Genomic DNA, 12,908 nt, shown 5'->3' on the forward strand with positions numbered 1-12,908 from the left:
GTGACGGGAGGTCAAGCAGGCCCTGGCCCCGTCCTGCCCGCTGCTGCTGTCCTCCCTTCTCCCTGCTGGCCACTGAAACTCACACCCTCCTTCTCTTGGGTTTTGAGACTCCCTGTGGCAAGGCTACCTTAGCAGGCTAAGAGGCTAGAAAAGGGTTTTTAAAACACACAAAACACCAGCAGCAAACAAACAATGAGAGTCGCTAGATACGTAACCCTTCACTCACAACTAATCTGGGCAACTATACGGCGCTAAAACACACAGCTCCGATACAAGCTCTTTCCATTTGTAGGTCTTTTAATACTTTTATTTCCCCCCCTCCCCAGGGGGAAATCCAAAAATCGCCATCTCCAGGTTTCCTCAGAGGGGAGCTGTGCTTATGATGTGGGTTCCTCATGTGGGTTTTTAAAATGCTGAGACCAGATCAATGCACTAATAATGTTTTCCCCCTGGTCTCAGTGGATATCTGCATGATCCATAAAGATCAGTGCTCTGAAATAAGGCTTTCCCCTACTCCTATGCAACAGAGATAGCCAAAGGAGCTATATGGTTTCCTGTCAAGTGTGGGTCCTCACATGCCTCATAAGGTACACTCTGTGATAGAAGTTTTTTCCACATTCTGGGCATTGATGTTGCTTTTCACCATTGTGGATGCTCTGATGTCTATGAAGATCAGAGCTCTGGTGGAAGGATTTCCCACACTCAAAGCAGTGGTAAGGTTTCTCTTCCATGTGGATTTTCTGGTGTGCATTAAGGTCTGCTTGCAGGTAAAAGCTCTTCCCACAGGCAGAGCATTCATATGGTTTTTTGCCTGTGTGGGTCCTCTCATGCCTCACAAGGTATGCTCTCTGAAAGAAACCTTCCCCACACTCTAAGCATTTATGTGGTTTTTCACCATTGTGGATGCTCTGATGTCTATGAAGATCAGAGCTTTGGCGGAAGGATTTCCCACACTCGAAACAGTGGTAAGGTTTTTCTTCTGTGTGGATTTTCTTGTGTGCATTAAGGTGTGCTTGCTGGTAGAAGCTCTTCCCACAGTCTGAGCATTCGTAGGGTTTCTCTCCCATGTGGGTTCTCTCATGCCTGATGAGGTATGCTCTCTGATAGAAAGCTTCACCACATTCGGCGCATTTATGCAATTTTTCTCCTTTGTGGATTTTCTGATGCCTGGAGAGATCGTTGCTCTGTCGGAAAGATTTCCCACAGTCTGTGCATTCATAGGGCTTCTCTCCTGTGTGGGTTCTCTCATGGGAAATAAGGTGTGACCGCTGGCTAAAGTTTTTCCCACAATATGAGCATCTGTATGGCTTCTCTCCTGTGTGGAGTCTCTTATGTTTACAAAGTACGCCCCGCCGATTGAAAGATTTGCCACAATATAAGCACTTATGAGGTTTCTCTCCTGTGTGGGTTCTCTCATGCTCTTTAAGGCTCCCAGTCCCTGTGAAGCATTTCCCACAATAGGAACATCGGTATGGCTTTTCTCCCATATGGACTCTTTGATGGCTACAAAGCCCGGTCCTCCGATTGAAAGATTTCCCACAGTCTAAGCATTTGTAGGGTTTCTCCCCTGTATGGATTCTTTCATGTACCCGAAGGTATGGTTTCTGGTGGAATCCCCTCCCACAATCTGAGCATTTATATGGCTTGTCAGCAGCTTCCAGGATCTGATTCGTAAGGGCGACAGAGGATCGGCTGAAGTTTACCACGGAGTCAATATCTGCCTCCTTTATCTTATGCTGATACATCCCCTCCTGGGAAGCATTTTTGTTGAAATCTTCGTGGCTTTCCCCAAGAGAAGAGGCTTCCTTCATTTTCATTCTTGGATCACTTCCTATGTGTCTTTGGGGTTGCTGTGGAGTTCCACACACCTCTCCCAACTCAGGAAGCAGGAATACATTCCCTTCGGCTCTTCCCAAGGACGCCCCATCGAATTCCACTTGCTCAAATGGTTTCCATTGCATGTTCTTCTGTCTGGCCTCGCTGTCTTGCCCGTCGGCCACTGAAACAGAGAGAATCATGACACAGTCATAACCCTAATGTGCATCTCTGTACACTTGCTTACGCTGAACTGCAGTTGTCTTTCCAACCCATCCACCAAGTTTGGACAGAACCTTTTGGAACTCCTCAGAATCCCTTATTTGTTTTAACCCACTGTGAACACTTTGGCATCGGCAAACTTGGCTCCCTCACTGCTCACCCCAAAACTCGATTCTAGATCACTAACTTTTATTGACACCAGTGTTCAGACTTCAAGCCTGCAGGATCTAATTTGGGAATATAGGAACTTGCCTTATACCGAGTCTACACTGCCTGGCAGCGGCTCTCCAGGATTTCAGGCAGGATTCTCTCAGCCCTAGCTGGAGACGCCGGAGATTGAATCTGGGACCTTCTGTATGCAAAGCAGATGCTCTGTACACTGGGCTACAGCCCCTCCCGAATTTGTTTTTCACTAGAGCCCTCGCTTGGCTTTAAAAAAGTTTGAAATACTTCTAAATGGTACTGTTTCATATAGTTAAAAGGAGGCCAGTCTCTCTCCAGTTGTACTTTCTCTCTTCTTAATCACACCATGTCAGTAAGTTTTGACACTGTGGCAACACAAACCATTCTTGTTCTGTTTGAATTTCTGACAGCACGCCATTTAGCTGCTACTAACATTTTTTTTTAAAAAGGATTTTTTATTCATTTTCACGAACTGTTACAGCTACTATCAGCATTTGGGTGGTAGTTAGCCAAAATCCAACTAAATTATGTTGCTCTGGTCACACATCTTTTGAAAGATAATCCAGAAGAATTTGTAAAAGACATGACAGCCAATCATTTCCTGTACATGTATAATGATTTGGCTGCCATTTTCTTACCTTTCCAACATACATGCATACAGGCTGCCATGTTTTTCAGCATGTACCGGTATGATTTGGGTATCGCTTTGCCAAACAATGCAGAATTAATACCACCAATTTATGAAAGTCAGAGTGGTGAAGTGGCTAGAGTGTCGGACTACGACCTTGGAGACCAGGGTTTGAATCCCTACTTAGCCATAAAGATCACTGGGTGATCTTGGGCCAGTCACTGCCTCTCGGCCTAACCTACCTCACAGGGTTGTTGCGAGGACAAAATGGGAAGAGGGAGAACCAGGTACGCCACCTTGAGCTCCTTGGAGGAAATGCGGGATATAAATGCAATAATAAATAAACAAATATTCACAGAGGGTGATAAAGCCATATTCATGGTAAATACTTAGGGAGAGATCCTACCTCTACCGGCCTGCCCACTCGCTCACATGGAATCTCTGGTCACCTATAGCAAGCACCAGAGTTGTTAAATGCAAGGCTGAACCGAAGCGCCTCAGAATGAATCAGATGTGGTTAAAAATGTAGCCTCAGGTCCAGTAACCAGGCTCATTCTGCTCTGGAACTTACTGAATGAGATGGCTTCCCCATCGCTCTCCTCCTTGGCCTCCATGGCAAGCTGCATCTTCACTACATCTGACGGATCATGTTCTGCATCAAGGGTATTAACAACCACCCCTTCCAAGGCCTCAGGCAACTAAAAGTAAAAGCAGGGCTACAATGTGGGGCACAGGGATTTCAAGAAATGCCTCTCTTGCTAGCACTCATGAGAAGCAGGAACTGAGGCCAAGTCCCACTTCACATCCACAGCATACATTTAAAGCATGCAGTTTCCCCCAAAGAATCCTGGGAACTGTAGTTTGTTGAGGTGGCTGAGATCTATAGCTCAGTAAGGGTAAATTACAGTTCCCATGATTCTTTGGGGGAAGCCATGTGCTTAAAAGGTGTTTCACAAGGACAGCGTGTACACAGCCTCTGTATCTTTGGAGGCAATCAGACTCAGGGCCAAACAACTTGTGACTTTATATGTGTCTTTGCATCAAACGTGCAGGGCTTGCATTGGCTGGGGTAGGGAAGGAATGATAATGAATAGGATCACAGCAGATGTGGAAGGGAGAATTTAACTCTTTCCTTCCTTGCCATAGTCTTGTGGAAGTCCCTCTTGTGAAGCTAGAATTTGCTTTGGTGTGCAGGACCCCCTGTTGTCCACCAATGAGGGACTTTCTCCCAATTTTCCTCAGGGGGCTGAAGCAGCAATGAAATGGCTTATACTCAGTCCATCTGCCGGTCCACCTAGTAAAGCATTGTCGCCAAGAACTTCCCCATGCAACCTAAAACCCTTTCAACTGCAACTTAGAAAGAGGCCTGCTGGATCAGGCCAGTAGCACATCCAACCCAGCATCCCATTTTATTTATTTATTTATTATATTTATATACCGCCCCATAGCTGAAGCTCTCTAGGCGGTTTACAGTAACTAAAAACATTAAAACAAATATACAAATTTAAAACACATCTTTTAAAAACAATTTAAAACACAATTTAAAAATTTAAAATAATTTAAAAACACATGCTAAAATGCCTGGGAGAAGAGGAAAGTCTTGACCTGGTGCCGAAAAGATAAAAGGTAACAGTGGGGGCCAACCAGATGCTTCTGGGAAGCTTTCAAGCACGACCTGAGCGCAACATCACTCTTCCCACTTGTGAATCCCAGCCACAGGGGTATACAGAGGCAATACTGCCTCCGGCAGTAGAGGCAGAACATAGCCATCGTGGCTAGTAGCCACCGACAGCCTTATCCTCTAGGAAATTATCTAATTCTTTTCCAAAGCCATCCAGGTTAGTAGCCCTAACTACCTCTTGTGGGAACAAATTTCATAGGTTAAATATGAGCTGGGTGAAGGCAAACGTTCATATGTCTGCCCTGAATCTGAATATGCCAGGGATTGAAGATGGGACCTTCTGCATGCAAGGCAGGCGCTCCAATACTCAGCTATGGCCTCTACCCCTTGCACAGGCTCTCTTGTGCCCTGTAGCTTGAGGATGCTTCTTACAGCAGGTAGGAGATTGATACACTCACCTGCTTTTCACTTCTCTCAGACCCCTGTAGTCCCAGCAGGAAATCCTCTGCCAGGGCCGCCGCCTGGGTGCAGGTCTGTGGGCACCTTTCCCTGACCCAGCTCTGCATTTCTTGAGGAAGGACCCCCAGGAACTGCTCCAGGGTCACCAGCTCCAGGATCCGCTCCTTGCTGTGCCTTTCCGGCTTCAGCCATTGGCGGCAAAGCCCTTGGAGCTGCCTGCAAACCTTGCGGGGCCCTTCAACCTCCCAATAGCAGAATCGTCTGAAGCGTTGGCGCCATATCTCTGAGTCAATGGGGTCCCACTCCAGAATCTCTTCTTTTAATTTGCTGGGAGGATCCAAGCTGTTTTCATAGGCCTCGGGGGCTTCCTTACGAAGGCCTGGGAAAGTTGGGGTCCGACGCTCTCCTTTCGGCCACAAACTGGCCTCCTTGAAGGAGAAGGCCCAAAATTCCTTCAGACCCTCCCCTGAGTGGGGCAGAGGCAGCTGTGGGGGTCTCCATCCTAAGCATGGGGCCTGCATGGTCTTCAGGAATTCCTGCCACTGGGCTTCCTGGCACTGCTGCAGTCCCTCCTCAGGTTCCTGCTTAATAGGCCGTGGAGCCATCCCAGCCAGAAGCTCATTTTTGGTCCCTCTCTGGACAATGTGAAGATTGCCATGTCCAGCCTCTGATCTTTCCCCGTCTTCAGGACCTCCCGGGTAGTGCTCCTCCATCTTCATTCTCCCTTGCACTGCAGCAGGAATTAGGAATATAGGATGCTAACTTATACGGAGTCAGAACATTGCTCCACCTAGCTTAGTACTGTCTATACAGACTGGCAACAGCTCCTCCAAGGTTTCAAACTGGGGACATTCCCAAGCCTACCTGGCACTGCAGCTCCAGAATATCCTTCCGTAAGATATTTGTTAGGCTCCCTCTTTGCTGTCCTTTAGAGATCGAAAAACAGGCTTTTGATATGCAATTCCTGCTAGTGTTTTTAACTGATTTCAATCGTGATGGCAGCTTTTAGATGACATTGTTTCAAAACAATTTTGCTGGATTGTTTTAGTGGTATTGTATTTCTATGTTCTAAGGTTGTCCGGATTAAAATATGGGGTTAAACTATGGTGGTGATGATGATGGATCTGGGGTTCCTATAGCTGTTAAATCATCATCATCATCTGGGGCCATTTCACAGGAAGGGAGCCTGCGTAGTATGGTTTGAAAAGGAGCAGGGGAAATGGCCCAGGAGGATGTTCCCAAGTTTTCTGTCATGCTGGAAAGCAGCATGACAGGAGGAGAAATGTGAAGGATGACAGAGAACAACTTTTGAGGGTTGGGAGGCAGCATACCGGGCATCATCAAGAGCCTGAAAATGGGCAAAGGCACGGGCAAGCAAATGTCCTTAGGGCTCCCCAAAGGGCCACAAGGGCGCCAGAGAGAATGATGGCTGGTGCTGGCCACCCTCTTTGATACAAGGCTGCAGGTGTTCACCAAATTAAAAGATGTGTCTGAAGGCGGCAACTGCACGTTTAGGCTGCTGAGCAAAGGGCTTTTCCCAGAGGGCTGTCCCAAGCCGTTCATGGAGGAGTGTCGCTCTGCGGTAAAACATCTTTAGATCACAAGGTACCGAGTTCAATCCCTTGCCTCTCCACGTGGGGCTGGAAAGCTGCTTCCAGTTAATGTGGACTATTGGGAGTTAGTTGATCTGACTTGGTACAGGGCAAGTTTCCAATCTTCCTCTGCTCTTTTAGGCTCCGGGTGGTGGGAGGCGGCCAGTCTATCGGAGAGGGACGGGGTCTGTGTGTCAACCTTGCTGCCGTCATCCAGGCATGGATTTCTACTACCCCTCTATCCCCACCCCTGTCCCTGCATTCTGATCTCCCTTTCTTGGGCTCACTCACCTGCTCCTTGCAGCCTCTGAATTGCACGCACACACACACCCTTGAGAATCTGCAGACCCCACCCTAGTTGCTCCCAGGCTGCCAAACCCCAAAAGCAGTTTCTCCAGGAGTGAGGGAAGGGAGCGGGACCAGAAGTCGGAAGAAGCGTCTCTTCCTCCAATTCCCGGGTCTCTCTCTAGGAAGCAACGCTCTCTACGCTTAACCCTTTGAGCTGCTCGCCAGCAGAAACAATGAATGCGTTCTTAGGGGGGAACCTGCATCGAGCAGGGGGTTGGAATCGATGGCCTTATAGGACCCTTCCAACTATACTATGGTTCTATGACCCCACTTACTCACTGCAAAAAAAAGGGGGGGTGAATGCATTTTTTTAAAAAAGAGCGGTGATTTGCATAAAATTTGCGTGTGCTTATTTTTATGGTTCGATGCAAATTTCGAAACAGGAACTATAATTTAAATAGAAATGCATCACTACCCTACAGTCTCTCTTTGATGTTCCTTTGCTTCAACATGGCTACTTTAAGGTCATTTACAGAATATCCTGGAAGACTGAAATGTTCCCTCATTGGCTTTTCAATACGGCGATTTTGGATGTCAGATTTGTGCTTGTTTATTGTTTTGCATACTGGCCAATTTGCCTTCCCATAGAATGCAGGAGGGCATAGCTGGCAGATTATGGTTTATCACATTGGAAGATGGAACAGATCAATGAATTCCTGATATTGTGGATGACATTCTTAGGTCCTGTAATGGGGTTATTACCATAAATATGTGGTTCAAGTTATGTATACATCCCATAACTCATAGTAACACCATGCGCTCCTCTCCCACCTTTTTAATAGTTTCATCTTTTACTTTGTATATTAATTGTTGTTTTACGTATTGAGTGTTATGGGATGGCATACACATGTCATAAATAAATATAAATAAATATCACTTGGATCAAGATCCAGTGTGGTTGTAATGGTAGAAGGGAATGATTAGCTTCAAAGCTGAGCCCCTTTCAAGCTGTCACCCAAGTCATTTTGGGAGTTCTGAGCCTCTCTAGGAATCTCAGCTCTGTCAAATTAACCTCTTGCATCTATTACTGGAAAGCAAGGAGTAGGTAAAAAACCAAATCACAAACCATGGCTGGGTCTGAAAGGGAGAAAGGCGGAAATAAAAGGAAGGGAGCATCCATGCTGCCGCAGAGTGATAGCCATTCTCTTTTTTTTCCTGGCAGGATACATGTGTCTTTAATAGCTAAGCTTGCTGTTGTTGTTTAGTGCCTTCAAGTTGATTACGAGTTATGGCGACCCTATGAATCAGCGACCTCCAATAGCATCTGTCATGAACCACCCTGTTCAGATCTTGCAAGTTCAGGTCTGTGGCTTCCTTTATGGAATCAATCCATCTCTTGTTTGGTCTTCCTCTTTTTCTACTCCCTTCTGTTTTTCCCAGCAATATTGTCTTTTCTAGTGAATCATGTCTTCTCATTATGTGTCCAAAGTATGATAACCTCAGTTTCATCATTTTAGTTTCTAGTGACAGTTCTGGTTTAATTTGTTCTAACACCCAATTATTTGTCTTTTTCGCAGTCCATGGTATCTGCAAAGCTCTCCTCCAACACAACATTTCAAATGAGTTGATTTTTCTCTTACCCGCTTTTTTCACTGTCCAACTTTCACATCCATAGAGATTGGGAATACCATGGTCTGAATGATCCTGACTTTAGTGTTGAGTGATACATCTTTCCATTTGAGGACCTTTTCTAGTTCTCTCATAGCTGCCCTCTCCAGTCCTACCCTTTTTCTGATTTCTTGACTATTATCTCCATTTTGGTTAATGATTGTGCCAAGGTACTGTACTGATAATCCTTGACAAGTTCAACATCCTCATTGTCAACTTTAAAGTTACATAAATCTTCTGTTGTCATTCCTTTAGTCATCTTGACGTTCAGCTGTAGTCCTGCTTTTGTGCTTTCCTCTTTAACTTTTATCAGCATTCGTTTCAAATCATTACTGGTTTCAGCTAGTAGTATGGTATCATCTGCATATCTTAAATTATTGCTATTTCTCCTTCCAATTTTCATACCTCCTTCATTGTGGTCCAATCCTGCTTTCCTTATGATATGTTAATAGCTGAGCAGCCACAGGCAAATATTCAACAGGTGAAGCCTTTCCCCTGGAATGGATATGTAGTGTCTTGTTGTTGTTGTATGAAAAACAGGATAAAAATATAGTAAATAAGTGTTTAGCAGTAGCCTGGAATAGCTCAAACCAGTCCTTTATATCCAGATAATAAATAAATTGATTAAACGGCAGGCCATTGTAAAAAAAAAAGGCAGGCCATTGCTCCCACTTTATTTATTTCAGCCTTATCCAACCTGGTGTCCTCCAGATGTTGTTGGACAACAACTCCGATCATCCCTGACCATGCTGCCTGGATCCATGTGTGAGTTCACAATGTTCAGAGGGCCCTTAGAGAAGGGTGAACTACATAAACAGTTTGACAACAATGTTATCTAGAGTCTCTGTAATAACTGAGAAAGAATTATATTGATTCTGGAGAAAAGGGCTACAATGGAAACAGCCAATTTTTCAAAAAAGAAACCATAAAACAAATCTGTACCTTCATCTTTTTCTTTTTAAAGAGCATACATAAATACATATATAAACATGTTCAGGAACTGTACCATATTCTCTGGTGGCTAGGTTTTATCTCAGCCAGCCAACATCTTGACAATGTAAACCTATGTCTACTTAGAAATAGCTTCAATTCAGCTTAATGCGGTTTATTTGCAGAGAAGTGGAAACAGGACTGCAGTCTTTCAATAGCATCATTCCCCAAGCTGGCATCCTCCTGATGTTTTAGACTCCAGTTCCCATCATCACTGACCACTGGCCATGCTGGCTGGGGCTGCTGGAAGTTGAAGTCCAACACTATTGGGTTGGGTATGCTTTAATTTGGATTCCTGCATTGAGCAGGGGGTTGGATTTGATGGCCTTATAGGCCCCTTCCAACTCTAAAATTCTATAATTCTATTATTCCATTTGGAGGGCACCAGGTGGGAAATGTTATGTATAAAAATTGGGGGGGATGGGATCTTAAGAGAATAGAATACCATGACAGCCCAAGGAGGACTGAGCATGCCCAGTGGTTGTGGAATGGTGACTGACTGTTGAGATGAGGTACAGAAAACCTGGTGGGAAGGAAATGGCATGGAGTGGCTAAAATCCTGAACAAATGCACCCCATACTTTAACATTTTGTTGTAGATCCCTCATTGAATGGTAGGATTCTGTTTAGAGCACCCTGTCAGTTTCTATGCTCTTTTCTCAATGTGGAAGTTCTCCTAACCTTGAGGTTCTGCCAAGCCAGCTGCTACTTCCCTCTTGTGCATGGGTAGAGCTGTTCTGGCTACAAAAGCAACAACACTCTTGACATGAACATTGAAAATATAGGGAATGACTGACCAACGGGACAAGGCATCACAGAAATGGGGAGTGCAGGAAGACAGTTGTCAGGGGTTAGGGAGCCTTCAACGCCCTGCATAGTTCAGAAGTGGTAACGGCTGAGTGGCAGAGCCCCTGCTCTGAATGTAGACGGTCTCTGGTTCAATCCCCAGCATCTCCAGGTAGGCCTGGAAAAGTGGCCTGGGACTGAACCTGGAACTTTTTGCCTGCAAAGCAGGTCAGGGATGTAGCGATGGGAGGGGGGGGAATAAGAGCATTGCTCCCCCAAATTATAATTCTGCCCCCTCAAATGAAATTTTCCTTCACTCCCCAAATTTCTAGCATTGCAGTAACTTAAAACATCTGTTGGGGTTTATTTTTGTCATTACCTATTTTATTCATTTATTTATTATTTGTTCTATTTCCCGCCCTTCCTCCCCTATGAAAATTTCCTCCCCCAGTGACCATATGCCCCAACCCTTCTGCCTCCCCATTTTTATCTCCGTCCCCCCTAATTAAAATTGTCTCACTACATTCCTACAGTGTGATGTAGTGGTTAGTGTTGGACTATGACCTGGGAGACCAGGGTTTGAATTCCCACACAGCCATGAAGCTCACTGGGTGACCTTGGGCCAGTCACTGTCTCTCAGCCTCAGAGGAAGACAATGGTAAACCACCTCTGAATACCGCTTACCATGAAAACCCTATTCATAGGGGTCGCCATAAGTCGGGATCGACTTGAAGGCAGTCCATTTCATTTCCCCCCCACACATTCCTGAAGCAGGTGCTCTACCACTGAGCTACGGCTGTCCCCGCTAGTTCTTTGATGCTCCAGTCTGAATCCTACATTGCCAGTCAGTGTAGACGATACAGCGTTAGATGGACCAATGATCTGGCTTGGTATAAGGCAGCTTCTTATGCTTACCCCATCATTGCCTTTTCTGTGGTGGCCCCTGAACTGTGGAACAGCCTCTCCGATGAGGTGCGCCTGGCGCCGACGCTACTATCTTTTCGGCGCCAGGTGAAACCCTTTTTATACTCCCAGGCATTTTAAAGTGTGTTTTAATGGTATTTTCATCATTATTTGTATTTTTGGATGTTGTTTGGTTCTTTTATTGTTTGTTTGTTTTGTTTTCTTGATTTATTGTATTTATTGTATTTATATATTGCTTGTTTTTTATCTTTTTGTACACTGCCCAGAGAGCCTTCGGGCTTAGGGCGGTATATAAATTAAATTAAATAAATAAATAAATAAATTGCACCTCCGGCTGCAAAGAAAGCTTCACCTACAGGATTTCTACCTGTCATGGTGCAAACACAAACAGAAGAACCAGGTCAGAAGAGACAAAGGGTTTCACACTCCTTTGAGACCCTGCTCTCTCACCCCAGCCATGGATTTACACACCCACTTCGTGTAACCTTTGCAATGCTTTTCCTGGAATTTGCCTCCCAACTGGGGTGGGATGGGGATGGGGATCAGATAGGGGAGAATGAGATAGCAGGGAGCATTTCTTTGGAAAATCCTCTCTTTGGAATTTTTCTCTCTCCTCTCTAGGAAACCAAAGCTCTGTCAGTTTAACCCCTTACAGTTTTGCCTAGGAAAACAAATATGCCCAGCCTTGGAAGGAACAAAGAGTTGAATCTGATTCGTAGAGACATCCTGTCGTTTGATGCAGGAGGATTTTATTTTATTTTTATAAAGACTAGATTCTGCTCCCACAAGATGGCCACCAATTTGGATGGCTTTAAAAGAGGATTAGACATGTTCCTGGAGGAGGAGGAGACTGTCAGTGGCTACTAGTGGCAATGGTTATGTTCTACCTCTGCTGTTGGAGGCAGGGTACCCGAATACCAGCTGCTGGGAATAATAGAATAGTAGAGTTGGAATGGGTCTATAAGGCCATCAAGTCCAACCCCCTGCTCAATGCAGAAATCCAAATCAAAGCATTTTCGACAGATGGCTGTCCAGCTGCCTCTTGAATGTTTCCAGTGTCGGAGAGCCCACTACCTCTCTAGTAATTGGTTCCATTGTCGTATGGCTCTAACAGCTAGGAAGTTTTTCCTGATGTCCAGTCGAAATCTGGCTTCATGCAACTTGAGCCCATTATTCCGTGTCCTGCACTCTGGGATGACTGAGAAGAGATCCTGGCTCTCCTCTGTATGACAACCTTTCATGTACTTGAATCGCAAGGGGGAAGATTCCTGTGGCACTCGGGTCCTGCTTGTGGGCTTCCCATTGGGGCATCTGGTCGGCGATGGGCCCCTTTGCCTGTTCCAGCAGCCAGGCACTTCTCATGTTCTTAAGCAGTTGACGGCTGTTAAACATTGGACCTGGTTCGGCAGCCAAGGAAGTCACCAGAGGTGTTCTGGTTTTCTCCCCATCCTCCTCCCTTGCAAAGATACTGTGGACATTTAAGCAATATGGTAGTAAAAAATATTGGTAGGGCTCTGTCCCACCTTTCCCTAGTGACCAGAAGTTTCCTTCAGCTGCTGGGTGCTCAAGTCCTGTTTGTGGGCTTCCCACAGCATCTGGTAGGACACTGTGAGAAATGGGATGCTGGACCTTTTAGGACTTTATTCTGGTCCCAGCAGGTCTTGTCTTGTGTTCTCACGTCTGCACAACACCTCCTCTCCTCCTTCTTGCAAAGTGGGGCTTTCCCATCATGC

General features: G+C 45.5%; 1 protein-coding gene across 2 annotated transcripts; it reads right to left on the reverse strand.

Annotated features, from left to right (window-relative positions):
- Positions 1-279: 279 nt before the first annotated feature.
- Positions 280-7,024, reverse strand: LOC133381155 (zinc finger protein 436-like). Of its 2 annotated transcripts, XM_061619785.1 has the most exons (5): positions 6,812-7,024; positions 5,793-5,854; positions 4,928-5,658; positions 3,420-3,546; positions 280-1,999 (listed from the first exon to the last, which is right to left on the reverse strand). In XM_061619785.1, the coding sequence occupies exons 3-5, from the start codon at positions 5,645-5,647 to the stop codon at positions 558-560; spliced, it is 2,289 nt and encodes a 762-aa protein (XP_061475769.1). In that variant the 5' UTR covers positions 5,648-5,658; positions 5,793-5,854; positions 6,812-7,024; the 3' UTR covers positions 280-557. The 2 variants fall into 2 exon arrangements, with proteins under 2 accessions (XP_061475769.1, XP_061475768.1); XM_061619784.1 differs by lacking the exon at positions 5,793-5,854 and having other exon boundaries at positions 6,812-7,017.
- Positions 7,025-12,908: the final 5,884 nt, after the last annotated feature.

The sequence above is a fragment of the Rhineura floridana genome, chromosome 3 (assembly GCF_030035675.1).
Source record: "Rhineura floridana isolate rRhiFlo1 chromosome 3, rRhiFlo1.hap2, whole genome shotgun sequence".
Taxonomy (NCBI): Eukaryota; Metazoa; Chordata; class Lepidosauria; order Squamata; family Rhineuridae; genus Rhineura; species Rhineura floridana.